The sequence below is a fragment of the Zonotrichia leucophrys genome, chromosome 5 (assembly GCF_028769735.1).
Source record: "Zonotrichia leucophrys gambelii isolate GWCS_2022_RI chromosome 5, RI_Zleu_2.0, whole genome shotgun sequence".
Lineage (NCBI taxonomy): Eukaryota > Metazoa > Chordata > Aves > Passeriformes > Passerellidae > Zonotrichia > Zonotrichia leucophrys.
Window position 1 is genome coordinate 31,645,243 of NC_088175.1, and position 17,108 is coordinate 31,662,350.

At 40.2% G+C, this 17,108-nt stretch overlaps 1 protein-coding gene across 1 annotated transcript in view; it reads left to right on the forward strand.

The window, feature by feature from the left end:
• Nucleotides 1-17,108, forward strand: part of SPTBN5 (spectrin beta, non-erythrocytic 5) — a 90,178-nt gene that overhangs the window by 4,816 nt on the left and 68,254 nt on the right. Inside the window, exons 5-18 of the mRNA XM_064714316.1 lie at nt 652-880; nt 3,730-4,361; nt 5,331-5,469; nt 6,797-7,029; nt 7,472-7,625; nt 8,121-8,321; nt 9,452-9,658; nt 10,808-10,999; nt 11,726-11,878; nt 12,405-12,535; nt 13,212-13,463; nt 14,012-14,299; nt 14,942-15,188; nt 16,021-16,160. Coding sequence (XP_064570386.1) covers nt 652-880; nt 3,730-4,361; nt 5,331-5,469; nt 6,797-7,029; nt 7,472-7,625; nt 8,121-8,321; nt 9,452-9,658; nt 10,808-10,999; nt 11,726-11,878; nt 12,405-12,535; nt 13,212-13,463; nt 14,012-14,299; nt 14,942-15,188; nt 16,021-16,160 — 3,198 coding nt within the window. The remainder of the gene's footprint in view (nt 1-651; nt 881-3,729; nt 4,362-5,330; nt 5,470-6,796; nt 7,030-7,471; nt 7,626-8,120; nt 8,322-9,451; nt 9,659-10,807; nt 11,000-11,725; nt 11,879-12,404; nt 12,536-13,211; nt 13,464-14,011; nt 14,300-14,941; nt 15,189-16,020; nt 16,161-17,108) is intronic.

Consider the following 17,108-nt stretch of genomic DNA (forward strand, 5'->3'; position numbering starts at 1 on the left):
ATATCATGTATCTGAACAGTACTGCCCATTTGGTCTTAACCCCTCAGTCATGTTCCCTTTGCTCTTTTTCTAAATTTTTTTTCAGGCAGTGATTTTATTGTATGAACTTTGGAGCATGTATATCTTCCTGTTCAATTGTAATAGAGTAAGCAACTTCTCAGTCTCTTTTTTTTCTCTCTTCTGTCCCTTTGAAAAAGAGTGAAGGAAATAGCCAAAAGCAGGAGAGAGAAACCACCTGTGGTAACCTTGAACACTTCTTTGTCCTCAAGAGTTCTGCTGTATCTTGCAGGGGATACCATAGTGGGGTTGTGGAACTTCCCCAGCTGGGAGTCACCTCCCTTCCCACAACTGTCTCTCTAGTGGGCTTTGGTTTTCACCCATTGGGGAAGAGGAGGAATAAGGGCAGACCTTTGTTGGGAGTGGTAATTCAATTTCATAGCAAACAATTTTCTTCCTGCTCTGTGGGCAAGGGACAATGCTCTGGAATGAAGTTCAGGGTCAAAGTAATTCCAGCGTTAATGTCACATAACATTAACAGTTACATGACTATTAACTTAGTCTCATAAACAGTTTATGGTTTATGATCTGAAAGAACTTACTACAAACATAAATCTTCCTTCATCTCCATGCCCTCTTTTTCTCCTTGCCCAGGCCTGATCTTATTCACTATAGCTCACTGCGGCAGGAGCAGCCCATTAAAAACCTGAACAATGCCTTTGATGTTGCTGAGAAAGAGTTTGGAATCAGCAAACTGCTTGATGCTGAGGATGTGGCAGTGCCCTATCCAGACGAGAGATCCATCATGACTTATGTGTCACTCTATTACCACTACTTCTCCAGACTGAAACAAGGCCAGACAATGCAAAAGAGACTTAACAAAGTAAGTGCATTGCTATCTTTGGAAGTTACAAGTTAAAAAGGTAAAGCTAAATTTAATTTGGAAGTGTGGGGGGTTTTCTGCAAGCTCAACTTCAGGATCATTTTAACTGAATCAAGAGGCACAGCTATCTGAAAGACGTTGTACCTTGAGACTTGTACCTGTACACACTCTGATGTCCAAGAGGGTTGCAATTACCTCACTGAAAATCAATCCCTTTTTGACCTCACACTTTCTGTTTGAGAACAGATATGGTCCCAAGGCAGCTTGAAGCATAGAGATCTCAATAGTATTTGAAGAAGATTAAGACTAGGCAAAAGCAGACCTAATCAACATTTTTCTCATTTAATAGGAATGATGATCCCTTCCTCTATAGAGCTACTTTGGATTTTGACCTCCTTTGAAAATCCTCATCCTTTCTTCCTAACTCCTTAGGTGAAAAATGAAAAAAAAACCAACCAAACAAAAAGCCCAAACAAATGAAACAAAACCAAAACAATTTAATACCACCACCACCAAATAAAACTGAGAGAATGCTAGCTAAATTGGCTGAATTTGTAAAAAATTTATTAATTTTTTTATTAAATTTAGCTAAGTTATGGGGTTTTTTTCTGTTTCCAATTACAATTCACCTCACATAAAAATGGGCTATATTATAAATTTCTTGTATCCCACTGATGGAAAACTAAAGGAATTTTGTAATCATTCTTCTGAAGACCACTTCCCTTGAGAGAATTTGTCTTCTATCTCCCGAGAAGTCTGTTCTTGTTTTGACAAAACTACAAAAGAAGTAGCCTGCAGAAAACCTACACATCCAGGATGGGTCCTGCAAACATCTGGATTCAGAGAACTGCCTGTGCAGCTGAGAGGGGGGATACATTGCTTAGAGGGAGGAACAAAAATTCACACGGAGACTTCCCTGGTGGTGACAAGGTGAAAAAGCAGGGTTTGGTCAGCTAAAAATGTGGTCTGTGTCAAGGATCAGATGATCCTGTAACATGGCTCCCCACAGCACCGAGCCTGTTAGTGTGGAAGGAGGTTCTGGAGGATGCTTTTTGTCAGAAACCCAATGTTAGGTAGTCCTGCAAGGAGCAGGGAGTTGGACTGAATGGGCCTTAGGGTCCCTTACAATTAGAGATACTCTAGGATGATATGTATTAGAGCAGCATGTTCTCCAAAGAGATGCATTAGATGAGAGCAGGACTTGGAATTCAGTCAAAGTTTGGGCATCAGTGAGGAGAGTGGGCAGTAGGACTCCACAGCTCTACACATGGGTCACTGGATTTTGGCCAGGAAGCATTATTTATCTCTTGATAAACATGAAATAGTCCTTGAGTCCACAAGCATGTATTAGAGGAACTGTAAGGACCAAGCAGGCCATAACGTTTGTATTTTATGAGTAAGCAGTTTGCTTACTCTGTCTTTTTTCAATTCTCATTGTGCTCCACTGTTTTTCCCATTTTTTCATAGTTATAGTTATTCTTTCTTTTCTCTCTCTTCACTTACCTGCTTCTTTTTCTCCCTTTGACTCCTTCCCTATTTCTAGCCTGTCTCGAATATTGCCTTCCCATCATCCTGCATTTCTGACACACACAATCAGAAGGAGAAGGAAAGAGAAGTTAATCTCTTCATGTCCTTAGACCCCTCAAATAGATGGCTCTGAATTTACTAATAGGATTGGGAGGGAAGCCTGAATGTGTCAAGGAAGCCTTTGAATTCAGACTAAGTGTGTGATCAGGTTGGCAGAGAGAAACAGCTCTGGAAGGCAAATCTCCTTTCCCTCTGCCATCTGAGGTCTGAGATCTGCATTTGCTTGGGTCTTTCAGCAAGAACTGGGTACGATGGCAGAAAATTCAGAAGCGAGCCCTGATGTCATGGGCTGCTTTTCCTGCACTAAAGGTTGGTGCTATTTTACTGCTCTTACAAGACTGCTGCACTTAGTGATTGCCCAGTGCACTTTCTGGTAAGCAAAAGCAGATTGCCACTTGGAAGGACTGGGACTTTTCCCAGTGCCATCTCCCTCACTAATCTGCCTGGCTGGGGCAGGTAAACTCAGGAGAATGATAGAGGCAGACAGCATTGTTCAGCACTACACCTGACATTTGCAGGAGTAAAGATCTGCGTCTTTAAAAAAATAATAGGAAGTAAAAAGACAAAGTTGGAAAAAAATGTAAAATGGAAAGAAATGATAATTTGATTCTAACACCTTTTGTTTCATTAGGGATTCAATTCTAGATGTTTGCTCCGGTATTTACCTGAACTTGAAATAAAGGCAGGTCAGGCCACATATGAAACAGATAAATGTCTTGGTCTTGAAAAGTTAGCGTTAAATCAGAGTTAACATCCTTACTAAAGCCCTGTTTGACCACAAAATGTTTTCTAGTAATTTTAATAAAGAGAAACAGTTCCAACAGAAGAGATGGAGAAGGAGATGTTTGACCACAGTCTGCTGTGTGCATGTGAGAGAACTAGGATCTTGTCAGATGGTCTCCTAAATCCTAAGTGGTGAAGCTGAAAGTGTGTAGTTACAGATTAGCCTAGAATTGTTTGTGGTTGAGGAATGAGACTGGTAAAAAAAATCTGGTTTTTTTTCAATTCTGAAAAAAAATTGTGAACCATGCTGTTTATTCCAAAATGTTTTCTTAAATAAAAACTGAAATGAAACATTAGGTAATATTGATTTATCTGTGTTTTATGGAAGGCTGTTCTAGCATTTCACCTAGCCTCAGATGTGACAGGTATCAGCACATCAGTATAAAAATGTGATGACTGCTGAAGGCACTGCTTTCTGTTCACCCACCATGCTTCATTCTGTTTCTTATGCGGCTTGTCATTTTATCTTCCCATTACAGATTGTGTTCCTCCTGAAGGAGATAGATGACTTGAAGCTTCAGTATGAGCAGATGGTCTCTGACCTCCTGAAATGGATTAAACAGAAGGTGGTGGAACTGGATGACCGTCATTTCCCCAACTCTCTTCAGGAAATGTGGCTGCTCATGGCCAACTTTAAAACCTTCCGCACTGTGGAGAAACCCCCCAAGTACCAAGAGAAGGGCATGATTGAAGCTCATCTCTTCAACATCAGGACCAAGCAGAGAGCCAACAACCAACGGCCATACTTGCCCCCAGAGGGGAAGACGCTGCAGGATGTGGAAAAGCACTGGATCATCCTGGAAAAGTCAGAGCACAACCGTGGAAAAGCGCTGCAGAAGGAGATGCTGAGGCTGGAAAGGCTGGAACAGCTGGCCCAGAGGTTCCTAAAGAAGGCAGCCCTGCGTGAGTCCTACTTGGAAGACATGAGGAAGGTGATTGGGAAGCAGGACTTCTGGCCAGAGAGTGTGGACAGGATGGAGGCTGCCAGTAAGAAGCTGGAAGCCATTGTGGCAGATGTGCTGCCCAGGAGGGAACGCTTCACAGCTTTGGATGAAATGGCCTCCGTTATCAGCCAGGAGAACTATCACAGCAAAGATCAAATCTTGCAGAAGTGAGTGATGGCTGAGAAACTCTGTGGTAGTGGAGGTCAATGTTAGTTGAAACTCTGTGATGCGGTGGAAGGAAATTAATCATAATTGTGAACCCTATCTTTGCTCCTCATGAATAGAACTGTCAGCAATTTCTTCTACCTGTGTGCAGCAGATAAGACAAACACTTCACCTTCTTCAAAATTCTAACTTTTTTCCTTGAATGATCAAATCCTCAGACCAATTTAGAGTGAAAAATATTTTTAAGGTATTTTTTAATATATAAAAATATACCTACAATTTTCTACTGAATAGTTTATCTGCCATCAAAAAATGCTTAGAGAGATACTGTTTTTTTCCCAAACCAACACATTTCTATTTCAGTCTGCAACTTGGGGAGATATGAATTGTTTAAGGCATGGTATTCTCAGATTAACTCCATTTTGGAGAGAAATTATATATTCTGTGATTATCTCAGGTTATTATATAACCTGATTTGTGAGTATCTAAGAATGCCATCCAAACAACTTCTCTTATGGTGCTTTTCTAAATTCTGACAAAATCAAGACCCTCTGTGAAAACTCAGAAAAACAGTTTAAAAATAGTAAATGAGACTATGAGATCAGATTGTGACTTATGATGTGGTTTAGATTAATGTTTTACTTTAAGCAGCCATTTAAAGAACACTTCTTTATTTCCAAGCCTTTCCACTGTATCAAGCAAAAGCACTGTAGCAAACAAAAGGATGTTTTATGAACATCCTTAAAAATAATGTGTAAATTTTAAGAAGTCAATGACAGTTGATGTGCTAGTCAAAATTCCTATAATGACATTCTTTTGACCTGTTTTGTGTTCCTGGCCTGTACTTTTACACTGATGTCAAGAGTCATGTGTGTTCATTTAACTCCTCTAAAGCTGCAAGCACTGAGAATCCTCCAGTGATGCCTAAGGTCTTTGGTCCAAACTGGTAATTTCTTTCTCTTCCTTTGCAGGCAAAGGAACATTTCAAAGCAATGGCAGGATCTCCTGAATCAGCTGCAGAGACGAGAACAATCCATGGGAACCATGCAGGAAATTCTGGGCCTCCTGAGGGACATAGATGCCATTACAGAGGAGCTGAAAGAGCTGCAGGTACTGACCCTCTCCAGCAGCACACAACTTGCAGTGCTGCCAATGTGTGTCCCCATGTTCCAGGGACTGGCTGCTGGAGATAAGTCAATCAGCTATAGAAAAAATAGACAGTTTTTACCTAGATGTCTAATTGAGCATTTTGGGTCATCATCACAGATAACTACAAGAGGGAAAACAGGCTTTGCTCTAGGGGATTTCCCTTATAGGAAAGCTAAGAATGCTATGGAATGTACTACAGGTTCAAGTTATATGGTAATATAAAGATGTGAAACAATATTTTCTAAATTTATGATTGCAAAAGCAAAATTGGAATAAACACACTCCTGTTTCCATTCCACATAATTCTTCTGAGTAGCTTCTGGAAGTTCCTGCAGTACTTTTACAGATGGGAATTAGCTCAGCCTTACAGGTATATAAGCTCATGAGAAAGAAAAGTTCCACTGTAAATGCATAGTGGTTGCTTTTAGCAAGAATTTCCAACTGTTACCAGAGTGTTAAAGCACAAACTATCCAGCATGAGAAATAACTGGGTTCGTATTGATTTTGTAATGGAAGGAAGTATGCGTACATCCTTTGCCTTGAAGACAGAAAAATCCTCATGACTACAGGTTGCTTTGTACCCAAGCTGAGAGTCAGCATGGTATATAAAGCTGTGAATTTCAAATTAAAGTTAAGAGATATCTCTAAGTTACAAATATTTCTGTCCTAGTGCTAGTAGGCAAAGAATAGCTAATACTGGAACAGCAATAGTCTGAGAATATGGGAAGCGATTGGTAAGGAGAGATAGTACCCTAGGATTAATAGTTGTATCCATTGATACAGTTAGGAAGAAGACAGACTGATAAGCACTTCTCATCAGTCACCAATTAACTATTATAAAGTACTTATTTTCATTATTTACATAGGCAAGTAGGCTTCTCAAATGAAAGAACATTGCAGTTGAATGGGATATTGTGGAATTCTTCAAATAGAGACTGTGAACAATCTGCCTCCAGTTGGGTCTATAGCAAAGAGATATTCATTGCACCCACAAATCCTGAGACCCTGAGTGCTTCATCAGAAGAAATATCTTAGATGCCTATTTGATGAGCCCATTATTTACACTGCAACAGATCAAAACTCTGGATTGTTGCCATTAGCTTCTAGAATTGGAAAAAAAAAAAAAGTATAATTTCTCTAAATAGGCAGGTTTTTAGCTTTACCTATCTGACATTCTAGGACATTTAGAAGCTATGAGAGACAACAGGAACCTTTTAACTGATGTATTTGCACTGAGACCCTGGATGGACTCTCTGAAAATATCTGTTTTTTTCTTCTCGCCTTGTAGGTGCTGGTGAATTCCCAGGACTGTGGGAAGCAGCTCCTTGAAGTAGTGGATTTGCTGCAGAATCACAACTTGGTTGACTCACAGATCTCTTCCTATGATGACAGATTGACACACATCACCCAGAGAACAGCAGAAATCAGCAAGGACAGCACAGTTAAATCAGAATTGCTTTTTGCAAAAGTTCAGATGCTTCGTCAGCTGTACCAGAACCTCACAGCTCAGAGCAAGTCACGGTAGGGCTGTGCTTGTGGCTCTGTTCTTCCTGATTAGGATGCCCAATATGCCATTCTTTAATGAGAAGGCACAGCTTCCCAGCATTTGAAATTTTGTCATTTCTCCATTTATCAAGACATAACAAAAGCAACTCGAGTGTCTTGATTGCACTTATGAAAGGATCACTCACTTTCATAGATGAGAAACAGATTCACTCAGCATTTATTATAACTTGCTGTATGAGAAGTCTGAATAGCAAATGGTTATCTCCTCATCTCCTGGAGAAAGAAGAAAATATAATTTTGTTTATTTTGTCTTAATCCATGAATAAATTAATATATGACAAAGAGGAACTAAAGGCATTCAAATTCTCAATTTTAAAATATTTCTTCAATCAATCTACCATTGTCTTCATGGAATCTTAATTCTGACACTCACATACTGGTTATTTCCTTGGTCCAGTAAATCTCAGCTAGAAGAAGCCTTGAAGCTTTTTGAATTCTTCCGTGATTGCAAAGAGGAAGAATCATGGATCTCTGAGAAGTGGAAGCTGGCAAGAATGACAACATTAGGGAAAGATGTCAGCCAGATCACAGCCTCTATTCAGAAGAACAAGGTATCTTACTCTGTTGCTGGTGCCTTGTCTTTGTATTAAAGCAACATTTTAGATCTTCCATGTCTTTCAGTTCAGTCAGTGCAGCACTTATAAGAATGCTGTCAAACTAATCCTTATCTTAAGGGTAAGATAATCCTTATCTTATTTCAGAGTCTGGAATTTTTAAAAAATGTATAGAGTAGGCATTTTTTTCCCAAGGAGGGGAAATAAAAGGGTATAGAAGGAATATGCTTTATTCTGGAGCAGAAGTGGGCCTTCTTGTGAAGACACTGAGCTCCATACTATGATGGGCAAAAAAAATGGTTGCTAGTTTCTGTGTTTCTCACCTTTTTTTTCCCATCCAAGAGAGATGAGGGTAAAGAGAGAAGTGGTGAAAATATCAGACATGTGCCTCTTGGAAATACTTGCATGACAGCAGCAGAGAGTAGGAGCCACTCTTTTCTCTTGGCTGGTGGGGAATGAGCTGTGCTGACATGTTTTCTGTCCTTGTGCTAGGCTCTTGAGGCAGAGTGCAATTCACACAGGGCCATATGCACAGAAGTGATGAGGAAGGGCTGGGAGCTCAGCCAGAAGAACCCCATGCGCCAGGACGACATTCTGAGGCAGACAGACAACCTCCAGAAGCTGTGGCAGCAGCTCCAAGATGAGATTGCTGATCGCAAAGGCCGCCTGCAGGCAGCAGCCCTCATCAAACAGGTAAGAGGCTCTGCTGGGGTGTGTGATATGTGGGGCATGCATGTAGCTCAGTTCTGCCCCATGCCCCCACGTGGAAGGCAACACTGGCAGGAAAGACTTCATCTGTTGGCCTTCAAAAAGATCTCTGGCAGTGAAGTCTCAATCCTCCTGCAAGCCAGGCACACAGGAGATTTGAGCAGCTGGGAGATGCTTTAAAGGCAAAAGTGCTAATGGAAATAACTCACATGACAACGCTAATGCAGAGTGTTTTTAGAGGTAGCTGTGTGACATATTTCAAAAATGAAAAAAATTCCAAAGACCACCAACAAAAGAAACACATTGTAAGACTTAGATTGCCCGTGAGCTTCACAAATCTGGCAAAGTGTTTGACCCTTCCATTCTGACCTACAATTTTACTCCCACAAACATTCACACATCTGCAAATAAAGAATTTGTGTAAAAGCAACATTCTTAAATAATATCACATTATCTCAGGTATTCTTGTTTTCCCCTTCTTAAGATTTTGCTCAGTCTGTTGTTTCCATTAAGTGTTTGAACAAAACTGAACAGCTTTTTTCTTAAGAAACTCTAAATTCTCTCTTCTCTCTATTGACCCCATTATGGTGTTTTTGTTTTTCTTTGTCCCTCATTACTATGGGCATTCTTTGTTTCCTGTTGTTCCTTTATTCTATGTCTCAAACCCATGTTTCACCCTTCTACAACCATAGCCAGGCAGACTGCAAAGTCTGGAAAAAAGTAAACTTCTGTTGTAGACCAAGTTCACTGCTTGTTCCTTAAACAATTAGAAAATATCTGTTGGTCTTACCTAGTGATGCCTACCAACATCATACATTTTATTGCTGCTGTTATGCACCACAAAGTTTTAACTAGTTAGGAGTTTTTAAGCAGCTACATAGGCAATCCTTGAATCTCTTTACTCACTATAATTCTGTGAATTAGCTGTGTTGTGAGCATGAAATACATCACGAGCTTAGAGTTACTTTATCCATAGCTGTCACAACACCTGGAAGTAACCTGAAGACTACAGACCTAACGGAATTTCCCCTTATTCATAATTTTACAAAGAGGAAGGAGCTGGATATGCTACTTCCAGCATAAATCCAAGTGTTGTTCTCCCTGTGCTCCCTCAGTACTTTGCCGACGTCGATGAAGCGGATTCGTGGCTGCGGGAGAGGCAGCCCCTGCTCGCCAGCCAGGACTACGGCAAGGACGAGTCGGGCGCCGAAGCGCTGCTGCACCGTCACCTGCGCCTGGAGGAGGAGATCGCAGCCTATTCCTCCGAGATGAGGCGCCTCAAGGAGCAGGCTGACATCGCAGCGCAGCACGCTCCAGCTGCAGTAAGCTGGGGAGGGACTGTGTCACGCTGTGTTGAAGAATGTCGAAAAAAATGAAATTTTTTTTTGATTATTAATTTTTTATTTGTTTTACCCAAATAGAATATTCCAAATTAGGTTTTTAATTAGAACTGGGAGAAATTTTTAAGCGAAAAAGAAGTTACTTTCTGCTCATAGCACACCTAGTTAGTATTCTTTAAAGTGCTAGAAATGCTCTCATCCATGTTATTAACTCTAATGGTCCTCCGAAATACATTCTCATTCTTTATTCTCATAAAATTATTAATTTTAATAATCTTTAAAAAGCAGACATTTAATCAAAACATCCTTACAAATTCTTCTGATACCTTAATGTAGTGAAGAACTATCCCACAACTCCAGGAGCAGCTCATTCCATCCCTTATTATTAAAACAAATGAGATGAAGTCAAGCTCTTCAGATGCCCTTCTTTTTCACTGACTAGAAAAGGAACTTTTTACCTGAAATCAGCTCATTTAATAACAGAATTCAGGGGAGATGAATGAATGACACATTTCATAGTTTATGTTAAATGTCTATATTCACTCAATGTTTAGCCCAGTAAATTTGAGAGCAATGGGCATGTATTGTGGTCTTTCCTTTACCTCATCAATCCAACATTAATTTTTATTAGAAAAATATTTTATTACTTTGCTATGAAATGTGAAAAAGCACATGACAAGATGGTGTTGATGCACAAATAGAAGTATTGGTTCACTAGGGCACTCACAGATTTTGAAACTGGAAGTGTTCAGGTGCTGAAAAATCACCACAAAGATAACCATGAGCGCAGTTAGTTACCTTGCTTTGTTGGCACTCCTGAAAATAAAAAAGCTTCTCCAACCAAACAATTTTGATTTGGGCAGAAAATGAGAATTTTTACTGTATCAATACATTTTAAAATGAGCTGAATTAAACTTCTTCTTTAAGCAAAACCAAAATATTTTTCAGGTTTTTAAATTAATTTCTCAGAATAAAACAATGGAAACAGTTCCCAAAAAATACTGGAAGTTTTTGGTTTAAAGGGTCAGACTGCTGTGATTTGAGCTAGCAAATCCAAATTTTCCTTCCAAGTGAAATTTTATCCAAATCAGAAATTCTTATCCATTGATTTTGTTAAATTTTTCTTAACAGATGACAAAGAGGGAAGCCCCAAGTGACTTAAACCAAAAGGCAACTAAGCTACCATTCAGTCGAACCTGGGCAACATCTGAAACTGCATCCACTGGAACCTCAAGTCTGGATGATCATTTTCTTCCAGAGAATATCTGGAAGACCCAAGAAGAAATAGATTCACTTTATGAACATCTACAGAGCATGGCTGAGGTATAATATCCCCTTCTGCTGTGCAGTTCATGAAAAAATCCAAACCAGTGAAAAATTGAAATTAAGTGCTTTGCTGGCTTCTGCTTTTCAGTTTAATAATGTGCCTCAATCCTGTTAATTCCTGTAGGACTTCAAGCCTTGAGATTATCATTGAAGTTTTTTATCAAAACAGATTTTATGTGGGCAAATTTCCCATTTATATTCCAGTATTTTAGTCCACGAAAAGCAGATTCTTTTGTGTAATCCTTTTCTTTTCCCATCTTAATTTTTGCTTCTTGTAGCTCCTCAATCACCAGGCTTTCTTGCCTGACACCAGAAAAAATAAACTGCAACCTGTATTTTGCTAATATGCTGCTCTTCACTCACACCTGCTCTAATCATGCCCTAAAGACTGACACAAACATGTTGTATGTGACTTTTACATATTCTAGAAACTGCTGCCTTATGCCTTCAGCAAGCAGCAGCAGGTTGCACAGCAGCCTTCCTTACTGTCCAGAGGCTGAGCACTCTCCAAATTATTCTCTTACGCATTTAAACCACTGTTGCTCTAGAAGAAATATTGTGATCTTAAAATTTCAAGTTCTGTTCTCTTTCAGCAGTGTCTGGAAAAACTGCTAAGGTATTAATACTATGTGTATGGTAGCTTAAATGGAAGGATCTTTTTTCTGTAGCTTCAAATGGTAAGGAGTTATTACAACAATAGTTAAGTCTTCATCTCTCTTATAGGACAGAAGAAAGGCTCTGGAGGAGATGATTGGATATTATCGCTTCTGTAGCTCTTGCGAAGAATTTCAGTCATGGATGAGAGATAAAGAGAACATTTTCCGCACTCTTCAACCACAAGCAGACAATGTGGAGGTCATGCAGCAGAAATATCAGGTATCCCTTTTTCCTCTTCCCAGATGACACCTTTTTAATCAATTTTACCTTAAGAAAAATTATAAAATTGAGAAATTACGTTTTGAGAGCCTTTTCATTAATTTCAACTTAGAGAGTCATGCATAGGCCAGATATTTCTTCTGTACAGACTATGCCAAATTACTGAAGCTGATGTGACTGTGTCCCTTTATCTTCCTGTGAACACGGTATCCTGTACAAATACCATGGTACACAAGGATTCTTTCTGTCATTTAGCTTGCATCACTTTTAAAAAGTACCAAATTATGAAAAAATCCATCAGTGCACTTGCATCCCAGTGGAGTGGGACATACGTGCACAGTGTGCACACCAGGGAGGGCAGGGGGATGCAGGGGAATTGTGTGCACACGTGTGCATGAAGAAGGCAGGCAAGGGAAGAGGCCACCTATGGAAGAGGGATATGAGTGGATGTAAGAGATGATAGAGAATTGTGTCCACAGAAACAGAAAAACCTCATGTTCTTCATTATTGTATTTTTCCATTTTAGAGATTTTTAACGGAACTGGCTGCAGGCAAAGGCCAGTTGGAAGACATTGAAAACTTAGCTGCTAAATATGGGAAGATCAGTCCCAGCAAGTATTTTGAGATCCAGACTTGGATGGAAAAGATCAACATCAGGTAAAAGTGCTACTGATAAGCAGAGGATTGTTTAACAGGAATAATTGGAGAGCTGGCTATTCCAGACCCTTCTAGACAGCAGTGCCACCGACGGGAAAGGGGCAGCCCTCAGCTGGCTGTAGGCTGGCCCTGAGCTCAGTGCCGTGTCTCCGGGACTGAGGGGAGCTCCTAGGACCCTGGTACCAAATTGCTTAAACTGTAGAAATTTTTGTGTGCCTGTTAAAGCACAATGTGAATTCATCCACAGGTGATGATGTTGTATTCAGAGTAGCTCTGCAGTGCTGCAGCTGATTTGGTTACTTAAGCATCAGGGTGAGGGCATACTTCACAAATCTTGAAAGGAGCATCAAATCATGTTTGACTTCACTAAGAGTATTTAGTATCTGTTGTGAATGAATTCCTGCTACCATGTCACTCAGTAGGCATAGGCAGGTCCTGATTTTGACCATGGTTATTTAATTGCATCGTGTTCAGAGTGTTCTAGTCACCTGAGCAGGTCCCAGTTTTGGAGATGACACTGATATGAACTTTGATGTTGTGAGGGAGTGCTGGTATTCACCCCCACCCATCCCAAACATTTAAATCCTGATGTAATCTATATACAAAACTCTTTCTGAACAGAAAGCAGATACAGTTCATTTATAACAATGGCTACAAATTATCATCTCACTTCAAGGTGGCAATCCATGGAAACACTGAAGGAGGAGAAAGGCTCTGAGCTGATTGGAGTGGCTGATGTGAGGACATTTCTTCAGGACTGTCAGAGCATAGGGGTACTCCTGCAAGACAAGATGGTCCAACTCAGGGATCTGGAGCCAGGGAACTTGCCTGCTGGACTGGAGTCAGACAAGCGCAAACTCTACACAATTGAGAGAGAGGTCCTGGTGACAGAGAGGAAAATTGAGTACTTGAGGAGTGTTGCAAAATCGTAAGGAACCTTCTTTATATTTTCACTTTCTTTGCTAGTTCTCTAAGACCATGCTGCAAATTATGGCTATAAAGAGAAAGAGCAGCTTTTGAAGTTTCTCTTTCTAGAAAACCAAAGAACTCACTTGCCTGCTGGATTGAGCTGATTTCTCTTGAGTGTGGCTGGGTGACTGGGTGACTTTGTTCCAGACTTCGCAGCTGTAGAAGGATGAATACCACAGGATTGTTTGTAGCTCTAAATATCCTCTCTTACTAGTGTTAGTTACCTACTTCAAAATGTGCAGGTATCACTTAGGTCCTGAAAGAGGGTAATTAAGGGAAGCAAGGGTGATGGTAGGAGAATAGCAGATAATTGTGCAAAGGAAATTTGCACAAATAATTTTGAAATATTAAGGTTTTTTACTTAAGTTTTCAGTACATTCACAATGGGGATATGTTGCCTTAGCTGACTTTCTTTTTAATGGAACTCTAAATATCCAGATCCATTCCTTTTAAAGAGTACTGGTTCAAGCTCTAAGTGTTCATACAGTTGAATGTATTTTATTGAAGGATCAAGGACACCAACCCTGCAGAGAGCAGAGCCATCACTGAGCAGGTAGAAAACATGGAGAGGCTTCTGGCAAAGCTCAAGCTGGAGATCCAAAAGAAGCGAGACATTCTGCAGTGGGCCCAAAACCAGCAGTCCTTCCTGCAAGACAGCCGCAGGCTCCTGCTGTGGGCAGAGGGCATTCGGGAGAAACTGAGCAGTGAAGAAATGGGTCTGGACGTGGGATCTGCAGAGCAATTGCTGAAGGAACATCAAGACCTGCTGATAGAAATTGGCTCTCAGAATGAGAGGTAGAGAGATTCTGGCAGGGTGGGCAGAGTGGGGTGATATGACAACGGTACTGTGAAAATGAAATGTGTAAATCATGTACATAAATTGTGCATGAAGGTGATACTGAAATTTTATTCACATTCACTTGAATGTTCATGACAAAAGGAGACTGCAAAACATAAAATCTTGTCAGCTTTTGCATATTATCCTGAAGGCTGGGGGAGGGGGAAGGAGGAGCTGTGTGTTTGCAGTAGTAGAATTCCACAATCTCTCCTGACACTCTCAGAAAGTGCCATCTGTACTTCTTTCCAGTACCCCATTCCTTCTCAGGCCTTATGCTTCCATTTGCCATCATTTTCAGTTCTTCTTCTGCACTGCTATGAATTTCCAGATACTGTTGGCCCTCCTTTCCCTTTAAATATGAAAGCCTGCTTATGTGGGCTTTCAGTCCCAATGGAGAAATCTCACCTACTGCCTCCAGCTTGTATCTCTGAGCAATAAAACAGCTGCACTTTGTAGTGCATAACCTGCAGGGAAAAGGTAATAGGGAGGGAGGGAAACTTGGTGTATTGGTGCTGTCAAGAGACCAAAGAGCTGTGATGAAAGAGAATTCGTATTCCCTCATGCAGTGAGGTCTCATTTTTCTTTTTGACTCTGGGAAGATTTCTGCAGCTTGAAGAGCTTGGGCGCAAAGTAGTCGACCAACAACCCAGTAACAACAGGAGCCGAGATGTCCACCAGACCATGGAGAGGCTTGCCAAGGAGAGCAAAGAGCTGGAGGAAATGTGGGAAAAGCGATGGAAAAAGCTGCAGGATGGCCTGGAATTGCAGAAGTTCAATAGGGAGGGAGACCGTATCAATGCAGCCCTCTCTGGCCATGAGGCCTTTCTCCGGGGGGATGACCTGGGGGTATGGACAGCAGCTGATCTTGTTTCCTCCTGCTTCTTCTCCCCATCCAGGGAGTAGCAACAACCTTCTTTATTAGAATGGCTTCTTTATTCTTCTGATCACGGCATTTCCATGCTTGGGAACTAGACTTTCAGGATCTTATTAACATTCTTGTGTTCTTACTCACCTTAATGAGAACAAAGCTCATTGTCCCTCAAAAAAATTTTAAAACAGCTAGGGTTGTGATTTGTTGCTGTTTGTACATGTCATATGGTTTATATAAAATTGACTCATCCATTAAAAAATAAGGTTTCCACTTAAACATAGTAATTTCTTTTCAAGTAAAAATGCAATCTTTTTTTTTAAAATAAAAAGCTTTTTATTTCATTAATGTAAGAATATTAAAGCATATGAAGCAAAAAACAAATGCAGACAATATTCACAGAATCAGTGAAGAAGGAGGTTGTGGTCTCTCACTCCCATTTATGTTCTCAGCTGAACCCAAAACATTGATACTTTGGGATCAACTGAGTGGAATAAAGTTTTGCAAGTTAGTCTTTTGTAATGCATATCCCTACATGGGCCAGAGTGGGAACATAAATTTAGAATGCAGATTTTCTTAAAAGGTGAAAATGGAACCATAATGGAAACATAGAACAGAGAAACTAGATATGATGCAAACGTGCCCCTTGTTTGTAGCCCTGAACATCCTTGGGCTCATGCAAAATGTATACCCTATTTCCTGCCTGAGAGAGAAGGAGGAAAGTAAGGTCCAACTTTTTTTTTTTTTTCACTGATACAGAAACAATAAGAGCAAGAAAAGTCCTGATCAAATTTTCTTTTTCAAATGCAGGACCATGTAGATGCTGTTCGAAGCCTCCTGAAGCAGCATCAGGAATTTGAACAACTGCTGATGGCACTGAAGAGACGAGTGGAAGCACTCAATGAAAATGGGGTGAACCTACTCGAGAGCAGGCACTTTGCATCTCATGTGTGAGTCCAAACCCATTGCTTTTTTATTTAGCTTTAATAAATGATCCAGTGATCCATGTGAAATGAAAAATTTTCTCTGAGGAGAAATTAGTTGACCTCCAATCCACAATTTGATGAATAAGGGAGCCAAAAAGAATTATTTTCAAAAAATAGATTTCCTGTGCTCTTAGGACAAATGAGCTTTAGGTTAAATGTGGCATTAGGCACAACACTAGAATAATTTGTTTTGTATCATAAATTACACATAGTGATAAACTTCTTTAGAGTAAACTCATTAAATGCCTACAGAAAAGGAACTCCTTAATTTGTCAGTATCACATATACTGACAAATTATAGAAATACGGTTTGCTTTCAAAAAGTTACTGAAGCAAAATTCTTCAGGAGCATCTCCTTCATGTTTTTGTCCAAGCTGAACTGTTAGCCTGTAATTCCTTTCTCTGTCCTAGAGCCACTAGGATCTAGTAAGGGGACTCCTTTGCAAACAAGAATTAGAAATGGAGGGTTAGAATGGACCTCTTGGATCAGAAGACTGTGTTCTTGTGATCATAAGTGATAATGTCTTGGACACTCCCTCCACAAATTTATAAAACTGCCCTTAAGATCTGATTTCTTGCCAGCACTACTACCATTAGAAAATCATTCCAAAGCCTCATTGCACTTACACCCAAGTGGAAGTTATTAGTTAATTATAAGTAATATAACAATTACATAACTATGGAATATTCAGAGCACAGGGAGGTCTCAGTGTTCCAATGTATGGCTGCAGTGCACTAATGTGACACAGCCATACAAGAGGAAAATCCTGACCAGCTAGCAAGCAATATCTGCTCTCCAGGTGAGCCCAACATGGTGATGGGACAGGGCCTTATATCCCTTTTTCCTGTCAGCAAAGTTGTAGAAACTAGATTACGTTTATATCACAGTCATGACTGCAGCACCAGCAAGGG